The sequence below is a fragment of the Pseudochaenichthys georgianus genome, chromosome 14 (genome assembly GCF_902827115.2).
Source record: "Pseudochaenichthys georgianus chromosome 14, fPseGeo1.2, whole genome shotgun sequence".
Classification (NCBI taxonomy): domain Eukaryota; kingdom Metazoa; phylum Chordata; class Actinopteri; order Perciformes; family Channichthyidae; genus Pseudochaenichthys; species Pseudochaenichthys georgianus.
The window spans coordinates 11,556,472-11,578,040 of NC_047516.1; the positions used below are offsets into that span (position 1 = coordinate 11,556,472).

Sequence of the window (21,569 nt, forward strand, 5' to 3'; positions counted from 1 at the left end):
GCAGATTTTAAGGTTCCCCTCCTCGTGTTTTGTGCAGATGTAAACATTGACAATGAGAAAGGAACAGTTACGGTTTCACATGCCAATAACAACCTGAAACAAATAGGCATATTGCTTCAGCAAAGCCCTTCTTCAAACTTCACAGTATAAATATATTAGTCGAGGGTGAGCATTGTTAGAATAATATAACAAAATATCAGTTTAACATAAGATTGATTGACAAATGACTGTTTAAAAGTATTCAGTATAAGTATTATTATATTAGCATTTATACGCTCCTTTTACAGAACAAGATGAGATTAATACAAACTAAAATAAAACAGATAGTTTGTTCACAATACATTAAAACATGTTTTACAATTCCAAGATAGTTTGCTGTTCTTAGATCCAAGGGGAGAATGTTTAATATTTAAGGGCCATAAAAAACAGGGTTAGAAATAGGCCGTAAAGTCACCGATGTTCGAGTATTATTATTATTGTTATTATTATTATGTTGTTGTTGTTGTTGTTGTTGTTGTTGTTGTTGTTATTATTTGTATTGTTTTGAGGCACTTTACTTGAGTATTTCCAGTTTATGCTACTTTATAGCTTACTTCTTCTCCACTACATTCGTCTGACAGCTTCAGTTAGGCTATGTTAAAGATTCCGATTATCAGCTATTAAAAACTATGAATAAACTAATACACTATGACATAATATAGGTTAAGATATTCAGCACCAGTATACAAAGTAATTAAAATAGCTCCACATTCACCAGCTGTTATGAAAACATTCATGCATCAATAGTCATAATCCAGTAATTTATACTGTATATTAGTGAAATTAGCTACTGCACAATAAGTAGGCTACTTATGTTACGTGGGAAGTAAAATGCCAATCTTGCAATGATACTTTTACGCAAGTATAAAGTCTGAGTAGTCTACTTCTTCCACCACAGGGTGTGTTCGTGGGTCTGTGCGGCGGCACTGGAGCCGGCGGAGCTGGAAACCAGTGAGCTCATCGCGGCTGCATGGAGAGGAGGGCGGGGCTCCCAGCATCATCACCACCGGCCATCACTGCTTCATTGTGGGGCTGCTGCTGATGCTGAGACCTTAGCGCACTCGATAGCGATTTCCCCCCCCTAAAAACAAAATGCCATGGACACGGTTTCACGCAGATTAAGACTCCTCACATGATGAGAATCGATTGCGAGGTAAGGTATGGAAAGCTGTCTGTAAATACTGCCGTTGTTGGGTTTAAAACCGTCGGAACTGGGAGTTACTGGGACTAGCAGGCCTGTTGGATTGAGTCAGGTTGATCATCTCAGCGGCGGTGTAAAATAGCATACGTTATTTTCATTTCACGCAGCCAAAAATGGACCACAGTGCACCAATAAATACCAGAATCGGGTAAAAAATATAAATGTCTTATTCGTGCATGTAGCTTCGGCTCAGCCTGCATGTCGGAAGTGGCATAGCTTGGCCTACACTAAGCAAACCCTCGAAGATGACGAGGATGGAGCTTGTGTGGGATTTTCACCGCCATGTAGGGCCATCTAGCATACACACGACGGATGCCTCATCTCTGTTTGTGTGTGTAGCCCATTTCCGCGGCCGTTAGTCTTCTGATAGCCGTACTTGTTGTGCACTAAAGCCCACAGCTGATGGGGATTTTGCCTCAGGTTAAGCCAGATGCGCATTGGCTATGGTTTGCATGATGTGCATTTCTTTGCTTGACAGACCATCACACATTACTGGCCATGATTTGAAAGGATGCTGCAGTGATTTTGTAAGAGGATGCTAGTCCACAGTGGGCTGGCAGGGCCTCCAGACTGAGGGACCAGGTCTGCAGCCTGCAACTGCCTGAGGTTGTCACACTGGCCTGATTTAATACACACATCACCCCTGCTGGGAATTTGCATTTGTCACACTATTTATTTTGGGCCAGCACAGATGTCGGCTGCATGGTGACTGCTCACATGCTAATAGTTTATAGATTGACTTGCAAAAGAGGGGTCGTTCAATAGTACACATTGATGGAGCAAAATAAAGCGAGAAGATAAAATAAACAAAGTTAGATGAATCTCTTATTAAAGGGTACGGAAATTAACCTTACGGACAGGAAGTATGATTCATATGTGGCGATGATCTCTCTGCCATTTGTTCAGAGCTGTCGTAGTAACTTTGCCCTATAAATGTGTACCCACACTTGCTTTAGATTTTGGAATTTGACATTCAACTTCATGTGGTTCTCTGTAATGCTCAGGGCCAGACGAGGAATTTCTTTATTCCTGAAAATGAATATATTCACATAATGTAACTGCTCATCTTCCATCAGTGGATAATCACATCCATGTCAAGATGTTACATGACAGACATTTGCTCTTTCCTGCTCTTTTTCCTGTATGAGTACAGCTCTGTTCGTACCTGGTGTTGATATGTTGACCTCATGCAGATAGATTAGAAGTATTTTCCTCTCTGGACTTAGAGGCAGTCAAACATGATCCAAAAACAAGCAGATGTCTGCTGCTTTATGATACTTTGAATCAACGTATGTCTCTACCGGAATCCAGACTCATTACACTTGAGTTGCTCATTGACAATGTCCATAAACACAAATGGTGTCAAATAGAACATCCCAGTTGTTCTGTGAGGTCAAAACAATATAAAGCTTGTGGTTATACAAAGTATATTCAACTTTCATACTATTTATTGTGACCTATCAAGCACATGTACATGTAGACTATTTTTCGGAAATAGGAGAGCTCTGTTCATGTACTGTATTGCGATTTTGACTTCAGTAACATGGATTAGATTAGAGAACATTTTTGGTTGAACTAAGAAGCAGACAAACATTATCCAGAAAAGAGCAGGAAAGTGATGACAGCTGCGTGTCACTTTGTCAGACTCCTGGCTAAATCGTTTTAAGTTGCTAATTTACATTGGAGCACTGGCACTTTGCCCTCTCGACCTGAATATTGTAGATTTCTGCCCCACTTGCAAATAATCAATAGTGTGCTCGTTCTTTACGATCATAAACCCAAATGTTAACTGCATCATGTATTGTCCTTTGTCAAATACTATAAGATTGAAGTATCTATCTAACCATCATCTATTGATGTTGTGTGTGAGAGTTTTTAATTGTAATGTAATAAATCAAATGCATCAATACCAACCCTCACCCAAGGCTAATTATGGCTTGTACAATATCATGAGTGGGTAGTGGATGACAGATGGTAGGTCCTGATTTAAAATACATTTGGTTATATAAAAACGACACAACCCAACAGCCTTTTGTTTATGATCAGAACAGAGGATATCCACTTATGTCCAGTCTAGTAAGTTAAACATGTTTTTCTACATTTCAATACCCTACTATTAATGAAAATGGATACTTGGTGGAATACAGAAGCCAGCTCTTTAATTGTTTTAATGAAATGTGTAAATGGAATATTAGTGAGCAAGGCAAACTTAACAAAAATGATATGATGTTACTAAATGCAGCATTGTAGCAGACCAACTTTTCATGAACAATTTAAATCTTTAAAAGAGAATTCATTTTTTTATTTTAAAAACCCAACAAAAATGTCTTAATGGCTTTTACCCTAAGACCCCAGATGGCCATCAGACTTTAGCTGACAGTCAACAGCAGCAGCGTTTGCATTTCTGTGATCCATTCCTGGTACTCTGTGTCTGGAAAATCCAGCGCCTACCCCCAAAATTGACATCCGAGGAGTCAAAAGTGGGTCATGGTGCCAGTGTGCTGCATGAGAGAGAGAATTATCATTCAACTCTGCAGCTCCTTCGTGCTTTTCCATTTCTTTTTCAGTAGCTAATGGATTTGATTTTACAGACTGGAATTACACTGTATGTGTCACTCTCACTGCACTTATCAACCTCCTTTTAAGCAGCAGCAGGCATTTGTTTTCAGTTAGAAGTTCTAATGTACCACCCTGCTCAGCACCAAATGGCAGACAGAGTGTTTCTGACTAGCTGGCAAGAAATGTCAAATATCTAAACAGCTAAAGACACACATATGTCTTTATTATGTTAATGGCTAATCAAACAAAGCAATGAATATTTGACTTGCATTTTTCAGTTGGCCATAATTTAAAGCAATAAAGAGTATTCGGCAAAAATAGGTTCACACAAATACACAATGTGTATGTTGTGTGCCATCCTGCCATCTTACTATATGCACAAATTGTATCAACTTTCAATCTTTTCAATTAATTCTCATAATGTTGGATTTAATTAATGTATTATTTTGCACGTTTCCTTTTAGGGTAATTTGAGTTATACTTCAATAAATGACATTGTGATGCATTATTGAGTTGACTTACACTCTTTTTCTCAGAAAGATATTATAACCAGCTTTAGCAAGATTCAGCGTTTTAAACCCTTTCTGGCATGACGCTAGCAATTTATTTGACTCGTGTCCATATTTATTGGTCTTCAGTTTTGTCAGATGGTGCCATTCCTTGTGGGATAAGCTAGTACTGCACTATTTAGCTGCTGGGTGTTGTGTAAGGGAACACAAATCTTCTTTTTTATATAGTTTGTCATTTCGTGATGTTCACCGATTATGTTAGTTTTGGAAAGGTGCTGTATATGGTGATGGTTTTCTATGAAATACTGTATGTTGAGTACTGTAATGACAGTCTGTTTCCCATAATGAAATTAGTGCAATCAACAGTTCACAATGTAATGATCGTTTGCTTCAGAGTTTGTTGTTATGTTATTGTAAAAGTGTAGCTGTTTTGCAAACTAAATACGGTCAATTGTTGTGGCTTCTAAATGTATGTACTACAAGAACCATGTTGTCTGTGAGATACATATTACAAAGTACACTTTTGGAGTGTTGCATCTAAGAATGATCAGCTCAGATTTAAGCCTTATTATTATATATTAGCTGCTATTTAAGAAACCAGTTGATTCCAAATGTTTATTTTAGACACGATATTCTTTGCATCTTGTGATCTAACCATTATCCTAACCCTAACATTAGATAAGGTTCCACAGAGCAGTATGAACAACAGTTAAAGTAACATATTTATAAATAGAAATGCAAATCAAAATTGGTTAGACAGTTGAGGCAACATCCGGTGCATGACCCTGTATTTCCCATGATGCCTGTCTGCGGCTCTGTTATGCTCATTTCACCAGCCAGCGGATTATTTCTCTGTGTAGTCTGAAAATGAAATATGACAGTAATCAGATCAGGCTCACAGCAGATTCATATTTAGTCTTCCCCTTCAGGACAAACCACACTGCTGTGGATGGTTTGTAGGTTAATACTGTCTTAGTGTTCATGCTGAGTTGTGATTGGCTTCACATGGTGGTGGTGTAGTAATGGCTAGTCCAAGGTGGTTGAAGATGAATCAGTGAATCATCACTTAAACACCATACTCTTAAAACAATTTGCTGTAAATATTGTTGCATGACCAGCAGAATGAAAATACAATACTTACAACAAAATATAATAATTTAGGAAAACGGAAACAAAATTGTAAGGATAAATATCAACAAAAGACATTTTAAACATCCTGGCAACCTAAATGTTTATCTATAAAGCATAGCTAAATGAATAATCAACCATTAAGAAACCATTAGTTATATCTTGAATTCCCTTCATATACATGTAAGGCGCCTTACATTAGGAAGTGGCGCCAAAAGTCTGGGCTTCTTCAAAAGCAACTACAATGTTAATTGAAGTTACTACAAAAAAGAAACAGATCTGTTCAATGGCGACTGTTTGCCTATGCCAGTTATTATTGTCCTTTGTGCAATTGTAAACATAATTTCTGCGGGAGAATAATTAATGTTGAAGTCTTTGAGTCAGATGGTTTAATGCGGACAAACTGTACCTATTATGTTATTTCAAAAGTTGATTTAAACTATTTTTTAGGCTAAATCATAGTACATTTGAATCCCAAACTATAATCCTATACTGTTTATCATTATTCTGTCGCACAAAATAGATTTTCCACTGAGTTTGTTCACTTTGAGTTCAGAAAAAGTACATCACAGGAACACGGATATGATTTTAGAGCGACACACTTTCAAAAACTGACCTTTTAATTAATAAACAGTAGGCTAAATGACTAATTAAATAATTTGGAAAAGTATATACTAAATGCTTGGAAAAAATAGTTGGTATAATAGCTATACTGTGCCCAAATGTTACGCCTACGTTTGAAAAAGAAACATTCAAGGTATAAGAAAGACAACACTGTAGGTGAAGTTAACCTGAAGCTTTATTTGGTTATTTATGTCATTAGTGTTACCCTGTCACTGCCAAAGTGTTTGCACTTTATTAACATTGTAAATCATTTGTTAAGAATACATATTATACCAACAAACAAATGAGCAACTGATATCAACAAGCACACACTATATTCATCAGGTCTGTAAATACTTCAAACAAATGTCATGAACCCTGATAAATGACTGTTTTTACAGCATTAAAGCTTCAAAGTCATTGAGTTACTGTACGACTTTCCGAAAGCCTTCAAGCAGCACTCATAGCATCACTGTCATAATGTGAATTCAATCAATTGAAATACACTTAAGCTCAATGCATCTCATAATGTGCAACGTGTGGTGTGCAACTGCCATATCCACAGTCTTAAAGTATTTATCTTAAGAAGTATAGCGTATAAAGATAATATTTTAACTATGGAACTTTATTGTAGGGGAAATATGACACATTTAGGCAGTTCACATAGTAAGGATACGCTCACTAAGCTAGGTGTTTAGGAAGAACCGGGAAATTGTGCTATTTCTATAGCTGGGTAGAGTTTATAGAGTACGTGTTGATCACAAGATGAATTCCTTTGAAATAAATCTAAATTCAAACACTTTTTCACAATAATTACTCAAAAAGTAAATTACTCAGTCCTGTCTAGGAACCCTCTTCTTTTGACTACAGTAACATATCACTTCCTTTCTTGGAAATGATCAGTAAACAATGGTGGATTCAAAATAAAATGATACGATGACATCTTATTTCGTCTAACAAGTGGTAAGTTGTGCAGTGTTTGTTCTCTAAATCTGATAGCAGATCACAAAGGGAGTCACATCTTGTAAGTCAGAGTTTCTTAATGATAATATACTCTAACTTGTACCCTACTGTAGGTATGGTAAAGCAGCAGTTACAGGAATAGTGTCGGTTACATTTGTTTTGCCATTTGGTAATTAATCAATAATACAGTCCACTGTGCCCAACCTCCTTATTGTAGCCAACCAGTAAGCACAGCGTTTGTGGTTCGATCCGTGACACTGATAGTAAATGAAAGTGCCTCTGCATGTATCTGTGCCAAGTGCCATTGATTGCTTCTATGTTATTTATGTGCTGGACACACACTGCTCTTTAAAAATAACATTACAATATAAGCACTGAGGACAAATTGAAGCACTCTGTAGTCTAAACCTCGCCAAAAATGTAAGATCTAGAGTGACCTCCGTCTGTAGTCACACTCACTGCTGAATCTCCTTTAACGTTTAGGTTGTAAATACAGCAGCAATCTTCCGGTTGTCTAGTGACTCTAGTCAATGAGCGTATTTGTACAAATATTGTAAATATACAACACTGTACAATCACACGTCTACCGTTTTCTAGACTAGACACAGCTATAGTGGATCATAAGTAAACAATTAAAAATACAATATTAATCTTTAATTTCTTAACATCTGTAAGACAGTTTAACTTATTCTTAGTTTGCACTGCTTAGTAATAAATGGTGCTAAGGAACTATTTGTATACACAGCTTGTTTCATGACGTATAAAGCGTGACACGTTGTCAGACACTGCAGCAGGTTGAGATGGGACCGATGCTGACTCTCTGTTGGAAGGTTTTATAACCCACTTCCACTCCCAGATAATTGATTTGGAACAGTGCTCAATGTTGAGGACCCTCCATTTGCAAACGGAGTAGAAGTGGGTAAGAAAAGGATGAAGAGGCCGGATTGGAATTGGGTTTATGTGTAGGTCGGGGAGAGCTATGCTAAAAAGGCACCTACTTTTGAAGCATGTAAACGGCACTTCCCTTGTGGGCCATGCCATAATGGCTCCAATACTGTATACAATGAGATATATTACAACTCCCTCTCATATTAAGTATCAGCAGCAAGTTGAAGCTATGCACACTCCAACACTGTGGAAATGCAGGCTGATTTTTAAATGATGAGAGGCAATCTATGGATAATTGCAAGTGGTTCCCATACGAAGAACCTCCTTCCCATGACAACCAAAATGGTAACGGTCTAATAAATTGTTTAAGGGTGTTATCCCCGAATCCCTAATTGTCATTCACAGTAGGTCCTTGGCTTTCAGCTGACCGCAAGCAGTGCAGGTAGAAAAGGCAAATACTAGGGAATGAAGGATTACCTCTAATTACATACCCAGATAACCATTTGTTTAAAAAAAACTAAAAACATTCTCTTGGTATGTCACACATTCTGACCAAGTCCAAATGTTTAAAGTGTTTGGTTTGTTTATTCTGAGCTACGGTATGAACAAGGCATTGCAACATAGGAGAGTAGATTATTTGGTTCTTAACATTACCCTAATTTATCAGAATAAGACACATTCATACACTATTATTGACCTCATCTTTGCGGTGCCATGTAATGGCAGGATGTTGTGATATTGCTTAATGCTGTTGGAGAGAATTTATTTGAGGTCGCTTTTTAATGCATTTGTAATCATTTCTTGAAATTAAAGACGCCATGCTATAACAGATGCATAGAAACTGAATGATTTGACAATCATTTATAGAATTTAATCTAGGAAACTAGGTGATGCTGTTTTTTTCCAACCTTTCCCTTAATTACCGTTCAGCTGAGCATTTTGAGGGCTGTCAGTCGATTCAAATATTTAATCGTGATTAATCGCATTATGTCCATAGTTAATTGCGATTAATCGCACATTTTTTATCTGTTCTAAAAGTACCTTAAAGGAATATTTTTTAAGTTTTTAATACTCTTATCAACATATGAGTGGACAAATATGCTTTATGCAAATGTTTGTTTATTATCATTGGAACTGTTTGGGAAATATTTTCCAAAGCCCATAACTTTGACCCAGTTTTTCAGTTCATACTGTCCTGATTGAGCACACGCACCTGTAACCTTGGCTGCTGTGCTCTCAGTGTTTTGTCTCCGTTCCTGCCTGTTGGCGTCAGTGTTATGATTCTATCTTGTAGCACAATGTTGATTATTCTCTCTGAACTAGCTAAATACACGGGTCTGGGGTAGAGTTCTTCAGAATTGACATGGCAACTCTACCGTGAAGTCAGAACCTCTGGCTCTTGGACTTGTTTTGTGAATTCTCCGGCCGAAGCTCCATATAAACCATCAGTGTTTGACATCAAATGTCTCCTTCATGAGTCGGTGACTCCCACTGCATTGCTACACAGAAGTTTCCCCCACAGGAACAATGACAAATATTCTGAATATTCTCAACACAACAACCTCTGAACAATGACAAATATTCTCCTGAATATTTTCAATACAACAACCTGGAACCTCTCTCTCTCTCTTACACTCTCTCCCAACCCTGTCTACTTCTTTGCACTGAACCAGTTGCTCAAACAGACAAGCCTGTTTACAGTTGTTGGCAAAATGCATCTCCTCTGTCTTCATCTTCAGTCAAAGCATGAGACGTTCCCACTGTGGGTCAAAATAATGCGCTGTGATGTGCAGTCGACACGTTGGATGCGATCCGAATGATCTAACGCAGCCCCTCGTCCTCCACAATGTTAAGCTGTAGCCACCCATTTAGCTATCGCTGTTAAAAGCTTGCTGATCCTAGAAGTGTCCAGGCATCTCCCCGACAAACTTTCAAGCGTGGTCTGCCACAAGCGAGGGCTTGGCTTGCTGTTTAAAACACCTTTTTTGTATCCATATATCTCGCTAGAATATCCCACCTTTCAACTAACAACAACAACAACAACAATGTCAAGCCTTTGGGCTCTGAAACTACGGGGCGGGCCGAGGACAAATACACATGCGTTAATCGCATGTTAAAATAATTATTGGCGTTGAAAATAAATAACTTGACAGCCCTAGTTTTTTTGTTTATTCATTGACGAGGTTTCCTTCGTCTGATCGAATCTTGTGATCCCCTGACATTCATGTTCCCCACAGGATAAATTCTTATTACGTTGATGATCCCTTCAAAGAAATCTTCATTGTACATGTGCATTGTACTTATATAACAGATCTAAGAGGGAGATTTTATTTTGTATTACATGCATTTTTCTTCCTCATAAAAACTTGCACTTACAATACCCAAAATGTAACTAGTCTGCCAACAGTTCAGTCAGAGGTTTCGATGGCCAATGTTGCCTTACATTGCTGGCCTTTAGCAGAAATTAGAAGCATGCTAAGTAGGTGATCATATTGAATAGTATACCATCTAAAAATCTAACAGAAAACATCCAAATGCTATCAATTTGAGCATGTTAGCATGCTGTTATCCGCATATAGCTCGAAGCAACACTGTGCCAAGTAAATCTGTCTCATTCTGTCTCTCCTTGTGTCTCCTCCAACCCCAAGCCCTTTTTTCTCATAGGAGAATGAGGAAGAGGAGGAACTGGAAACCATTGGAGCGCCTTGGAAAGTTTCTGTGAAGTCTCAATGAAAGCTTTAGAAGAGCCCCTCTAGTATTTGACTCAATGGCCAAGAAAGGGCGTACGAAGAGCGAGAAGCCTGAAGCGCTCATCTCTGCCCTACAGGCAGCCAATGAAGACCTCAGGTCCAAGCTGACTGACATTCAGATAGAACTACACCAAGAAAAATGCAAGGTACTGTTAATCATCTAAATACATACATTTCCTCTGAATGTTTCAATGATTGTAGATTTGAAACCTTAATTCTTTTTTTTGAAAGCAAGACAATAACTTCAGGTCCAAAAAAAGCTAAGATTTAGGTTTATGGTTCGAGTAAATGTTCTGACTGGCATGCCTATGTCTCGACATCCTGCACTTATGGTACAGCATGCATGTTATGTTGAGTTAATGCACAGCCTCTCTATATAACATGCTTGAAATGTAGTGTCCCTCTTTAGCCCTTTACCGTAGGCAGATCAGGTTGAATAAGGTTGAATATTGACGTTATACAAAATGGTAATGTTGTACTCGATGTACTGTGTTTTGCATGTAGAAAACTAGTACACACATAAATGAGGACAAGTGGATGATTTACCTTAAGTTAGAACAAGACACTCTTACATTCGGTACATTGACACCATCTTAACAATCATTATGTTGTCCTTAAGAAGAAGAAAGAAGAAGAAGAAGAAGATATACTTTATTAATTCCTTACAGGGAAATTTCAGGAGGACAAAGTGCAGGAGGAACATCCCTCCTCTTCATGATTTAAGGCCTTTTCCCCCCCTGTTTAAATATTAAGCTGAATACAAATTTTGCTGAGGGTGGTCAAAATGCACAACTCATCAAATCCACAACGCGCCCTGATAACCTCAACTGCGTAAATCACAGAGCGTGATTCCTACTTGGAGTACAATAAAACGGAAACCTAATTCCTCTCTTCTCTTCCTCTGTCGCTCCTCTCAAAGGTAAGCAAACTAGAGCGCGACAAGCTCCAGGAGGTGAAGCGGGTGCGGGAGCAGGAGCAGCACCGTCACACTGCCATGATGACGGAGCAGCGGGCCAAGTGGCACGAGGAGAAGTTAAAAGAGCTCCAGGCTCTCAGGGAAAACCTGACACGGCAACATGAGCTGGAGCTGGCCCGCCACGCCAAAATCAAAGACCAGGAGAACCAGAGGCTCAAAGCGGCTCTGAACGCCATGCGCGATGGCAGCGGAGAGAAGGTGAGACTAAGAAAAGGGAGTGAAGATAGTGATTGATTTTGCTGTTGTGAAACATATGTGGGGCTAAACCAGAGGTGGGAAGCAATGAAGTACATATACTTTGTTACTGTACTTTACTAAATGTTACTCCACTACTTATTTTTCTGACGACTTTTAACTTTTACTTCTTACATTTTGAACACAAATACCTGTACTTTCTACTTCTTACATTTTCAAAACAGGCTTGTTACTTTAGTTTTAATCTGTGTTTGGTGGCGTGATCATTATTATTTAGAGTCATTGCGTGCCTATTGATTTGAACACGATCCATGTATCCATCATTTCCTGCTCTTCTCTAAAGAAGAGGGACCAATGAAAACTTTGTAATTGTGACGTTGTTCAGCATCGAAACATTCATTAGCTAACTATGACATTATTGTTCTATTAATATAAAGGGAGGTCAGTTACTCTTTAAAACAGCTGGTAGTTATGGGTACTTTTTACTTAAGTACATTTTGAAGCCTATACTTCTTTACTTTTACTTGAGTAAAGAAGTTTAGTCAGTACTTCTACCTTTAGAGCGTGTTGCTGTACTTCTACTTGAGTAAAGGATGTGTGTACTTTTGCCATCACTGGGCTAAACCCAGGAAAGATGGGGTTGGCTCAGGATAACCAGCCTCCCTTCTCAAGAACAGTTATTTATATATATTTATAAATAAATAACCATTACTCATATTTCCTTTCTGTGGAAATCCCTCACATGAAAACCTTTCTTTTTGCCCCCCTGGTTCTTCCAGGTTCGGACAGCCCTGACTATGGAAGCCAAGGAGGATGCTCGCCGCTTCTTCGACGTGGAGAGGGTGAAGCTCCTGCAGGAGATATTGGAGCTGAAGTCTCTGAAGAAGCAGACGGACGAGGCTCTCAGCAACATGATCCAGTCCGACAAGATGAAGGCTGGCGACCTGCGGGTGGAGCACCAGCAGCACCAGGAGCAGATCTCTAAGATCAAGTGGGACTCTGAGAAGGACATCCGCAGACTGGTAGGCACAGTCACCGCGACCAAATGATTAAATACTGAACCGATATATGTCCATTGGCCAAAATATGAATTAGGACCACTGTGCTTGTTGAATATTCATGCAGGGATTGAGCATAGTGTAGTAGATTTTATTTTCAGCTTCATTTCTATTTCATGTGTACTTAGGTATAATCTTAAAGCTTGTCTATTTTCATTCAGTCAGTATTATTTATTTATTATTATTTAAATAATTTTCTAGTAAATCCTAAAATCACAAATTTACGAGAAAGCAATTTGATATGTAATATTTATTTATTTGGAAGGACATTGATTACTTTTGGATTAAATTCATCACACCACAGTCTCTGTATATTGTGCCTGCAGTGTCTACCTACTAGTCATACGTACTGCTGTCCTAATATGGTGTTGCAAAACATTTTGAATAATGTTTAATTTGCTTATTTTGTCTCACTTTAAGTAGAAAAACTATCCTGATAATAAAAATATGTCAGCTTGTACTTACAATTACCAATAACAAGAAACCGAAAAAAGGCAGAGCCGGACAATGTTACATATATTCTTTTGAGTACTTTCATTGTCAACATATTCACTGTCTTTTTATTTAATTTAAATTATAACATTTAGCTATAGCAGCGTAACAAATAAGAGACTCTGAACTTCAACAGAACCAAGTTACATCAGTACTTAATTATGTCCTTCTTCCTCACTATAGGTGGATGAAATCAAATCTAAAGATCGCTGCATCTTTGCTCTGGAGAAGGAACTGGATTCAACGGCGGGTTTCTTGCAGAAGCTGCAGCTCCAGAAGGAAGCTCTGGACGACCAGCTGTTCCTGGTGAAGGAGGCTGAGTGCGGCCTGGGAAGCCCCAAAAGAGAGATTCCCGGCAGAGCTGGAGATGGAGCTGAGCACTGTGGTAGCCCAGTAAGTAGAGAGGAAGAGCAGGGAGAAGTTCCATGCTCCACGTAATCATATCAAATATTTAGATAATACTTTTAATTTGAGTGAGAACTGGAAGCCTTCCTACTTCTTAAACCCTATTCGTTCCCCTTTGTTTTAGCTCTTGAATATCAATTTGTAGCTAAGTTGCAATGTGCCATGGTTTTGTAACAAATTATTTGAGCATGCATGACATTTTGTGTAACTCCATTTGACAAAGAAATGCTATAAGCTCAATTTTGGCAGTCTGAATCTCCGAATCTTGGGCTCAAACTGAAAGCTCTGTGTCCTTTAAAGGGGCCCTATTATGCTTTTTGGGGTTTAGGCTTTCCTTTAGTGTGTTATACAGGTTTTTGTGCATGTAAATGGTCTGCAAAGGCTAAAATCCCAGTTCATGCCAGAGGGAGTTTCTCTCACAAACAATGCCGTAACACAGTGACATCACTATTGAACACTTGCGCTTCTATTGGTTAGTGCTCCAACACATTGGACGCTAAGGGGCGTAACATCTCCAGGCGGTTTACCAATCATAATAGACTGGGCTCTGGTTTCAGACAAAGGCTAAAAAGAGGTGCTGCAGCACAGCAATATGGGGAAAAAATAGCGCTTTTTGAATATTGAAGAATGGAAGCATGTCACAGTAAAGCACAAAATACAAATATGAAACCTGAAAATGAGCATAATAGGGCGCCTTTAAAAGTGATATTGTTGCCAATTGGATCCGACAGAGATATATATTCTAATCTTTGCTATTAGGGATTTTGACATTAGAAAAGATGCTTTGACATCAGGATGTGGCTGCATCCTTTCTTAGCTTAGGTTATACAGTAAAGTCAGACAGTTATGATGATATAAGTGCTCAGAAGATGCAAGTTAAGAGAGTGGAAAGGTTCACGTACAGACTGAATGGCGCACAGGATTAGTTTTGTGCACCCTCAAATTTGCCAGAAGCATGAGATATGTGAGCAGCGTTTAATCAATGATTTGTCGAAGTCCCATGATCAGCTCAGTATCAAAATAATATTTCAGTCAATTGCCACATTGAAAGCGTGTGAACTCATGACTGTTAGTGTGAACATTCATCTGATTTCGATGTAATATTCATGAGATTTAAGCATTTAAAAGTTTACAGATACAGTATGGCAATTTTGTTGTAAAACACTCCAGATAAGTTAAATAATAAACGGTTTGTTTGTTTCAGGACTTAAGGAGAAACCAAAGGCGTCTTGCTGATCTCAACTCGACAGTACGCAAATTAGAGGACCGCAACTCACTGCTGGTGGATGAGAGGAATGAGCTGGTATGACCAAATGATTCACTTAAAGAACATGAACCTTATGCATTCTCTTTCTTCCCTCGTTTATCTTCATATTTCTGCAATTCCTTCAAATCTCCAAGCTTTTATCTTTCACATGTCAGTCCAGGTTTACTGCATATTCATAAGCCCCTTTCTCACCACCAGCTGAAGCGAGTTCGAGAGTCAGAGAAACAGTCCAAGCCACTGCTGGACAGGAACAAGCTGATGAGTAAGAGGAACGATGATTTGACTCAGACAATCCAGAAGCTAGAGGACAAACTCAAGATCCTGTCCAGGGAGAACAATGAGATGGTCAGCACAAAGTCACATCTGCATCACATATGCATGAAGTATTTGGTTTGTTAACAGGGACAGACTGATTTAGACAGGGTTATGGTAAATATGTGTGCTGTGTGTCTGCAGAAGGAGAAGATCAGCTCCCATCCTCCACTGAAGAAGCTAAAGTCTCTGAATGACCTGGACCAAGCACACGATGACCAGGAAATAGCCTTCCTCAAGCTCCAAGTCCTGGAGCAACAAAACATAATTGATGAGCTGACAAGAGTATGTTTACACTGATTTAATGAGGACGCCGTTTAGCAGGGTCACGCAGTATGTGTATAGTTGGCAGTTAGGGTCAAGGGGGTTAATCCAGAGCTTCTGTTGAAATGTGATGCTACTTTACCCTTATGTTTAAAAAAAAATAAAAAAAAGTAGAATGAATAATTCACAGTATAATGAGACACCTTGTTTTCTTCTTGCATGTTTTGCGTAAATTAATATATCTAAAAGTGTGAGAATCTAAGATTTCTGGTTCATCAATAATTCAAATAATTACTTATAAGGACGTTTTTGCATAAAATCCATGTTTTATTCAGCAGCAATGAACAGATTCTGTAGTATATTGAGTCTTTGGTGTCATTGAGTTGGTTTTCTTCGTATTTATTTTGAAAGAGAAGAGAGAAAAACTCTTCTTACAGTGCTGTTTTATCCTGTTTCTTTTTTCCCAGGACCGGGAAAAACTACTAAGAAAGAAAAGGCATAAAAGAAGTTCAAGGCCAATAAAGGTAGAACCATTTGCTGTTTCTTGCTTTTAATCTTAAAATGTAATTAGTTTGGTTAAAACTTTTGTGAAAGAGTATTTTTTGGAAGCAGAATGAATTTTATCATCACTTAAATATTTATATTTGGGATATCCGTCATAGCCAGGGTTTACGATTAGTTTTTGGGTGATTTGTACTGAGGAACAAGTATCACATCACCGACGGGTGAAAAATAGTGTTTTGGTAACACGGGGTGTTCAGGTAACACTTAAAGACTTTGTTATGGAACGCAAAGCAGAGTAGGGGGCTAGTACACCCTCCTGAGGGTCCGATTGTGGATGTCATGCGAGCATAACATGGTGAAAACAATCAGTCTAAATTAACAATCGGGACGGAAATGTTCGGATTTCCAAAGGGAGGTTCTGTGAATAAATTAAAAATCAAGAACCGAAATAATTGAACTATTCATATCTTAGACTGCACTGTAACTTTTATCTTTTAATGTTTATTTTGTTAGCTTTTCTTTTTAATGACTGATTTTAAATGCCATTTTCTGTCTTTCATTTTTTGTTTTTGTTTTAATGTTTATTTTATTATCTTTTACTGTTTTTAAATGCCTTTGTCTGAATGTCTTTCATTTTTGTAAAGCACCTTGAATTGCCTAGTGCTGAAAGGTGCTATATAAATAAACTTGCCTTGCCTTAAAGGTAGGGTAGCCTATGTAAGTTTGAGAAACCGGCTCGAGATACACTTTTTGTTATATTCCATGGAATGCTCTTAACATCCCGATAGCAATGAATATCTGAAGTGCTTTGACAAAAAATCCATAAAAAAAAGTCATCTGTGGAAGCCGTAGTACTGTAAAAAGCCCGGCTAAAATGATTGGATGGCCTACCTGCCTGTCAGCCTTGTCTTTTTAATTGTCAATATCATGTCTCGGCTCTACATGTATTAAAGTGAGTCTTGTATAATACACGGGGACACGCCACACGGGGATCAGGGGGTCACAGGTTCAAACCCCACTGCAGTCAGCATGTCGTTGTGTCCCTGAGACACTTCACCCCAAATTGCTCCTGTGGGGATTGCCCACAGTATTGAGTATGTAAGTCGCTTTGGATAAAAGCGTCTAACAAGTAACATGTAATGTATAACATGTAGAACCTATATGTGTATGAGTCATTATACACATATAGGTTCACCAAACTCAAAATGTAAACTTCTTCCTCTGACACTTAAGTAAAACCTGCATTGATATGTTTTTGATTCAGTAAGGGATAGTCCCATAAAGGTTTTGTTGAATTTAGTTGAATACCACATTGAAAAAGGAAAATAAAAAGACTTCTGGGATACCCAAGAGTGAGGACTTTGGTCAGAGATGGTTTAGATCTGTACATATTTCAACTTCCTTCTCTGCAGAGGCACATCGTAGTAGACACCTTCTTCGGGTATGATGAAGAGTCGATGGACTCAGAGACGTCCTCAGTGGCTTCGTTCAGGATGGACAGAACTCCTGCGACTCCCGATGAAGACCTGGAGGAGGTGAGATTTAGCCTAATGTTCAGGATTTAGGACTTAATACTCAAAATCCTGAATTTACTCCGATATCATTCACGATCACGTCCATTCAGACACATTCGAATAGAAATATGCTGTATCCAAATTCGCCTATAGACTTTGACCTCTTGCCTGGTGTGTCACAAAAGGGTCTCGCCAACGAGGAGTCGGAGCTGCGTTTCCGTCAGCTCACCAGAGAGTATCAGGCCTTACAGCGAGCCTACGCCCTGCTGCAGGAACAGAAAGGAGGCATTCTGGATGCTGAGATGGAAGCCAAGGTAAAACACAGTCAGAAAATCACTGTTTATCACTCCCATCTACGTATAACCTACTGTAATAATTTCCCTTTTTTTAATTCATTCTATCTAAAATATCACTATTCACCCACAGGCAATGTTTTGTTTATTTGTTTATTTTTAACAAAAACCTCTTTTCTGTTGTAAAGGCACAGGTGTGATTTGATTGATATTAATTTTGTGTTTCTCTAAGTAAATGTTTTTAATTGTTTTGTGGTTGAGAAATGGTTCTTACTGTTCTTCACCACCAGCTGAAACTGAGGGAATCGCCACAAATAGAGTTGCTAAGAGCTTTGAAACTGTAAACATACCATTGTTGTATGATCAATTCCTCTCAGTTTAGCAATCTAGTGAAAGGAAACAACTCTTCTGTTTCGGAGTAGGTTGGTGATAAAGTTGAGGAACGCAAGGATTCTTTGGAGATTAAGACACGTCGCAAAGTAGTACACTTTTTGGGTGGTGGAGATGCGATAAGTAGTATAGGATCCCCTGATGGACATTTAGCAGGGTTGCATACATTTCACACTGAACTGGAATGTGATTGGCTCACAGAGAATGTGTCTGAATATTGGTTTAATTAGCAGTGAATGGCCACAGTCAGAGAGTGAATATGAGAATCATAAAAGGCTTCTTAAATTATTTTGCTTTACTTTTCTCATGGCTGCTATAAGACTGTGGGAGTTTCACACCATTTTAATATATTTACTGGTCAACATAACTTACTGTGGGTTAGTAGTATAAGTGCAGTGACACATAGCCTTTTTATTGAGTACTGAAGCCTGTAAGCCTGTTGTACATTTGTGACTGCACATTTACATAAAACAACACAATACAAAGCTTCATTCAGTTCAAGCCTGTTTTGGTTCTTCCTGTAACAGAGTGCTGAGCAGGGACGTGCACAGGTACGGGCTAATGTTGCCCGGGCAACAGCCCGTTTGGCCTTTTTGGCTGACCTGCCCCTCTGGAGAGAGCGAGAATTTGTTTTTGTTTTTTCTGTTGTGACCGAATCAACATGATAAGCCCACAATTAGTATTAGCGTCTCGCTGCGGGAAAAAACACTTTGTCAGCGCTGTCATCTGCCGGTGCGTTAAGACCACCTCAGTGTCGGATTTTGGAAACTTGATTTTGAGTTGTCTCATGGCAGTTAGGGTATAAGAGGCAAGACAAGGCAAGTTTATTTATATAGCACTTTTCAACACAAGGCAATTCAAAGTGCTTTACAAAAGATGAAAGACATTAAGAAAATGGCATTTAAAATCAGTCATTAAAAATAAAAGCTAATAAAATAAACATTAAAAGAAAAAATACATGGATAACAGTTACAGTGCAGTCTAAGATATGAATAGTTCAATTAAAATCAGCAGCAGAAAGAAAAGTCTTCAGCCTGGATTTAAAAGTGAAGCTCCTTCAGGCCATGTTTTAACAGTCTTTGTGGTGGGTTGAGTTTTCCTCCTGACAGTGGTGTATGCTGGGGTTAAAAGGATGGACAGGTTATCTGACTGCCCTAGATGTGGTAGTGGTACAGACTTAAATCCCTTCTTAATGTTTGAGTAGGCCTTATTCAATGTGTTTTTTACCCCTGGTAGCACATTTTATGTGTTGTACAAACTTTGGGAGAACTGTCTTCAAGTCTGCATGGTTGAAATCACCAGCTATGATATGGGCGGCTTCGGGATATGTGCTTTGTTGTGAATTGATAGCACTGTGCAGGTAGCCTAGCGCTATTTTAGCATTAGCATCTGGTGGTATGTAGACAGCTGTTACTATGACAACGGTAAACTCACGAGGGAGGTAAAAGGCCTGCATTTCACCGTCAAGTACTCCAGGTCTGAAGAGCAATGACTGTCCATGATTATGGCATCCTTGCACCAGTTGTTATTTACGTAAATGCATAACCCCCCCTCCCCTGCTTTTACCAGAGTCGATGTTTCTGTCCCAGCGGTATGCTCTTCGCCCCGCTAGCTCAATGGCTCCGTCTGGGATAAGTGGGCGTAGCCATGTCTCCGTTATGATCAGGATGCAACAGTCTTGTACGTATTTATTTTCAGACATCTGTAGGTTTAGTTCATCCATTTTGTTGAGGATGGATCTGGAGTTCGTGAGAAAGATGCTGGGTAGCGGTGGTTTGTGAGGTTGTCTCCTTAGCTTAGCCAGTTGACTGGACCGGCATCCCCGCTTCCACTTCCTGCTCCTCCGCCTCCGCCTCCGATGCCTGGTGGAGCCGACAACAATCCACGGAGAGCCCGGTGTCCTGGCTATCTCTTCCGGTATATTGTGGGAGTGCGAAAATGCACTTGTTATCACCACATTGCACTGTAATCCTATCGTAAGTAGGTCCCTGCGGATGTACATAGGATTCGCACTGCTAACCATAACATTGACTAGTAGACATACGGACGAAAACACGCATAGAAAGCACAGAAAGGAAGAGCTACGAGCCGCTGCGACTGTGCGCGCGGCCATGTTCTCAGAAAGAGTATCAGCAACCAGCATTTGCTCAAAACATAGCATCCAACATGTTGAAAAATGTTCAACGTACTCATGTAGAAGTGCCAGTACTGTTTTTGTTATCACAGCCTGATTTGATAAACTGTTAATGAAGAGTATCCTCATGCATTAAAATGTGGTAAAAAAAAGACAATAAAAAAAATGTGTTTTAATTAAAAGAGGCGCTTTCACACCGGAGTACTTTTCCCTTTTAGTTCCGATAGTTCCTGGGATTTTGTGTTCACACCAAAAAGAGAACTTAGTTCAGATAACTTTTCACCCCTTTTTAGTGCGTGCTAGAGAGCAGGTACTTTCCTGGGAGAAAAAAGATCCAATTTCTGATTGGCTGGGCGAAATGTAAACCACGCCCCGTCAAACTCTGAAAAGTTTTGTGAAGCCGCCATTGTATTTGCTGGCATTTGCATTCATCACTACCCGATCCGTCCCCCTGCCCGATCGGTACTGCGCATGTGCGGGATGGTCCGCCATATTGGACAAATCCGGACGGCAACCCAAGATGGACACTTGACACAGTGGCTTTTAGCAACGCTCAAAAAGAAAACTCGAGAGAGATGAGTTATTGTTATTACAATGTGGACTTCACTATTATTTAACAACTCTTTTTATTGGTTTCTTTTATTTGGGGTCAAGTACATTGTCAGAATAAGTGACAAATGAATTTAACTTCTGTTAGACAGCCATATGCCATACATGTTTGCATACATTCACAGTACATATGGCTGTCTAACAGAAGTTAAATTCATTTCTCACTTATTCTGACAATGTACTTGACCCCAAATAAAAGAACCCAATAAAAAGAGTTGTTAAATAATAGTGAAGTCACGTTGTAATAACAATAACTCATCTCTCTCAAGTTTTCTTTTTGAGCTTTGCTAAAAGCCACTGTGTCAAGTGTCCATCTTGGGTTGCCGTCCGGACTTCCGGACCATCTCCCACATGCGCAGTACCGATCGGGCAGGGAGACGGATCGGGTAGTGACAGCATTATTAGCATTAGCATTAGCCTACGCACCAACGGAGAGAGACTAATTTATGGCAACAGAAGTTCCCCGGACTTCCGGCAGTATACGCCGTGAAGTTGTTTGCGGCCTGCCAGTAACTC

General features: G+C 39.1%; 1 protein-coding gene across 1 annotated transcript in view; it reads left to right on the forward strand.

Annotated features, from left to right (window-relative positions):
• Positions 1-1,059: 1,059 nt before the first annotated feature.
• The window catches only part of LOC117458604 (janus kinase and microtubule-interacting protein 2-like), a 20,831-nt gene continuing 321 nt past the window's right edge, over positions 1,060-21,569 (forward strand). The window contains exons 1-11 of the mRNA XM_034099195.1: positions 1,060-1,192; positions 10,539-10,786; positions 11,560-11,814; positions 12,591-12,833; positions 13,545-13,754; positions 14,971-15,069; positions 15,232-15,378; positions 15,490-15,630; positions 16,077-16,133; positions 17,526-17,648; positions 17,813-17,941. Of these exons, the coding sequence (XP_033955086.1) occupies positions 10,658-10,786; positions 11,560-11,814; positions 12,591-12,833; positions 13,545-13,754; positions 14,971-15,069; positions 15,232-15,378; positions 15,490-15,630; positions 16,077-16,133; positions 17,526-17,648; positions 17,813-17,941 (1,533 nt within the window). The 5' untranslated portion in view covers positions 1,060-1,192; positions 10,539-10,657. The remainder of the gene's footprint in view (positions 1,193-10,538; positions 10,787-11,559; positions 11,815-12,590; positions 12,834-13,544; positions 13,755-14,970; positions 15,070-15,231; positions 15,379-15,489; positions 15,631-16,076; positions 16,134-17,525; positions 17,649-17,812; positions 17,942-21,569) is intronic.